At 37.6% G+C, this 2,140-nt stretch overlaps 1 protein-coding gene across 1 annotated transcript; it reads left to right on the forward strand.

Moving 5' to 3' along the window:
• Window positions 1-413: 413 nt before the first annotated feature.
• On the forward strand, window positions 414-2,114 carry LOC105561055 (the record flags this gene model as incomplete). The annotated part of the gene is made up of 1 exon (XM_012010710.1): window positions 414-2,114. A coding segment is annotated over exon 1 (1,701 nt), but the record flags the coding sequence as incomplete, so codon positions are not given.
• Window positions 2,115-2,140: the final 26 nt, after the last annotated feature.

The following is a 2,140-nucleotide window of genomic DNA, read 5'->3' on the forward strand; positions in this document are numbered from 1 at the left end:
TGCCTACCCATGTCCCATGGGGGACATCGCTTCCCCATCCTGCTCGGCCGATGTTCGGCCAGGCCATACACTGGCCAAGTGGGCTCTTAGTCGGCGGACGCCCAGCCCATGGAACCGCCGGAGCCTAAAAGCGGCACACAACGGTTCCCAGCCGGACGCCCGCCTTAAGCCCCCCCACCACGACAAGGTGGCCCACACGGGGGGGGGGGGCCACCAAACATCTTAGGCTTGAAAATGTACACAATGTTCCACAAGATAAAGATGTGATTGAGTTGGTAAATCCTAACGTATGTACTGATATCCAAGTAACTAACACTGAACAGCATTCACTAAATTTCATACAATCTGATTTTGTTACTTCAGTCACAAATAATGCAATTGCATTTTTGAGTAAATTATACGGTATTGATAGTATGTCCCGTCATCATGTTCAGCTTATTGTGGAAAATCAGATAAAAATGCTACGCGGTGGCTATTTGGACATTCTTGAAAGCAAAGTACTTGATATAGTTCAAAATCCTGTTCAAAAAGATGAAACCCTTCAGGAAGTGCGACATATGTTCCATTGTTTAAAAAACATGTACTCTGGGCTCGAAACTGAATACTGCAGATTTAAAACTTTTACAGAATGTGGTGCTTACATTAAACCTGAAGCTTTTATTGTAGGTCATTCTCTAAGTTCCAAACGTTTACATGGATCTGTGTTAATGGAGTCAACTGATCTTTATGGTCAATTTATTCCTATGCGCTTAGTATTACGTGCATTTTTGGAATTACCAGGTGTCTTAAATAAAATTCTATCTTATATGGATAAATTAGAAAGATCAGATGATTCTATTATTGAAAATTTGATCCAAAAAAAATTATGGAAAGAAAAGATCAAGCCCAGGTTTCCTGGAAAACTTCTGCTTCCTGTTGGATGCTATTATGATGAGTTTGAGCCCGGAGATACTTGCTCTCCTCGTAATGGTGTTAACAAAATAGGTGGTTTGTACTATTTTTTACCTTGTTTACCACCTGAGGACAGAGCTGCTCTAGAAAATATTTTCACAGCTCAAATTGTATATGCACAAAATAAGTACTTTGGAAATAGTGAATTGTTTCGCCGCACCCTGCATGAGTTGCAATATCTTGAAACTGAAGGAATTACTGTAGTAATAGATGATACAGAAACTCAAGTTTACTTTGCACTCGCTGTGTTTTTAGGTGATAATGAAGGTGTGCATAATGTGTTAGGATTTACCAATTCTTTCAATGCAAACTATTGTTGTCGAAGATGTAAAGTTCAAAAAATTGTGTCTTACACCCAAACACAAGCAAATCCATCTCTTCTGAGAAATCGACAAAATTATGCTACAGATGTAGTCATAAATGATGTTAGCAGCACAGGTATAAAATCCTATTGCATATGGAATGATCTTTTGGCATTCCATTGTACTGAAAACATTGCTTATGACATAATGCATGATCTTGATGAAGGGTCATGGAATTACGACATGTGTTTATTGATTCTAAAGTTAATTGAGCTCAAACGCTTTACTATTGATAAGTTAAATAATAGGATTCAGGGATTTGATTATGGCTATTGTGAGGCGTCAAATAGGCCTGGTATCCTTGAAATAAAAAATCTGAAGAAGAGAAATCTTCCATTTACAGCTGCTCAAACACTATGCTTTGTAAGGCATTTTGGTCTTATAGTTGGAGATTACATTACAGTTGAAGATAAACAATTGTGGCGTTTTTATGAAGTGATTGTTGAAATTGTTAACATTCTTCTTTCTCTAACTGTAAGACGTGATGAAGGAAGATTTCTTAAAAATCTCGTATCTGAACACCATTCTTTATACTTGGAGTTGTTCCCTAATGAAACTTTAAAACCGAAACATCACAATATGCTTCATTATAATGAATGTTGTGAAGAAATTGGGCCTCTATTATTTATGTCATGTTGGCGCTTTGAGGCAAAGCATAGACCGTCCATACAATATGCTGGTGCTAATTGTTGCTACAAAAACTTGCCTGAAACATTAGCTCAAAAAGCTCAATTAAAATTTTGTCATCGTCTTCTTGCTCAAAAGGGCTTGGAGCCTAAAATCACAGTATCAACTGGAAAAGTAATGGATACTAATTCTGCTGAAAA

The sequence above is a fragment of the Vollenhovia emeryi genome, unplaced genomic scaffold, assembly GCF_000949405.1.
Source record: "Vollenhovia emeryi isolate VEMERY1.0 unplaced genomic scaffold, V.emery_V1.0 DF945574.1, whole genome shotgun sequence".
NCBI classification, from domain to species: domain Eukaryota; kingdom Metazoa; phylum Arthropoda; class Insecta; order Hymenoptera; family Formicidae; genus Vollenhovia; species Vollenhovia emeryi.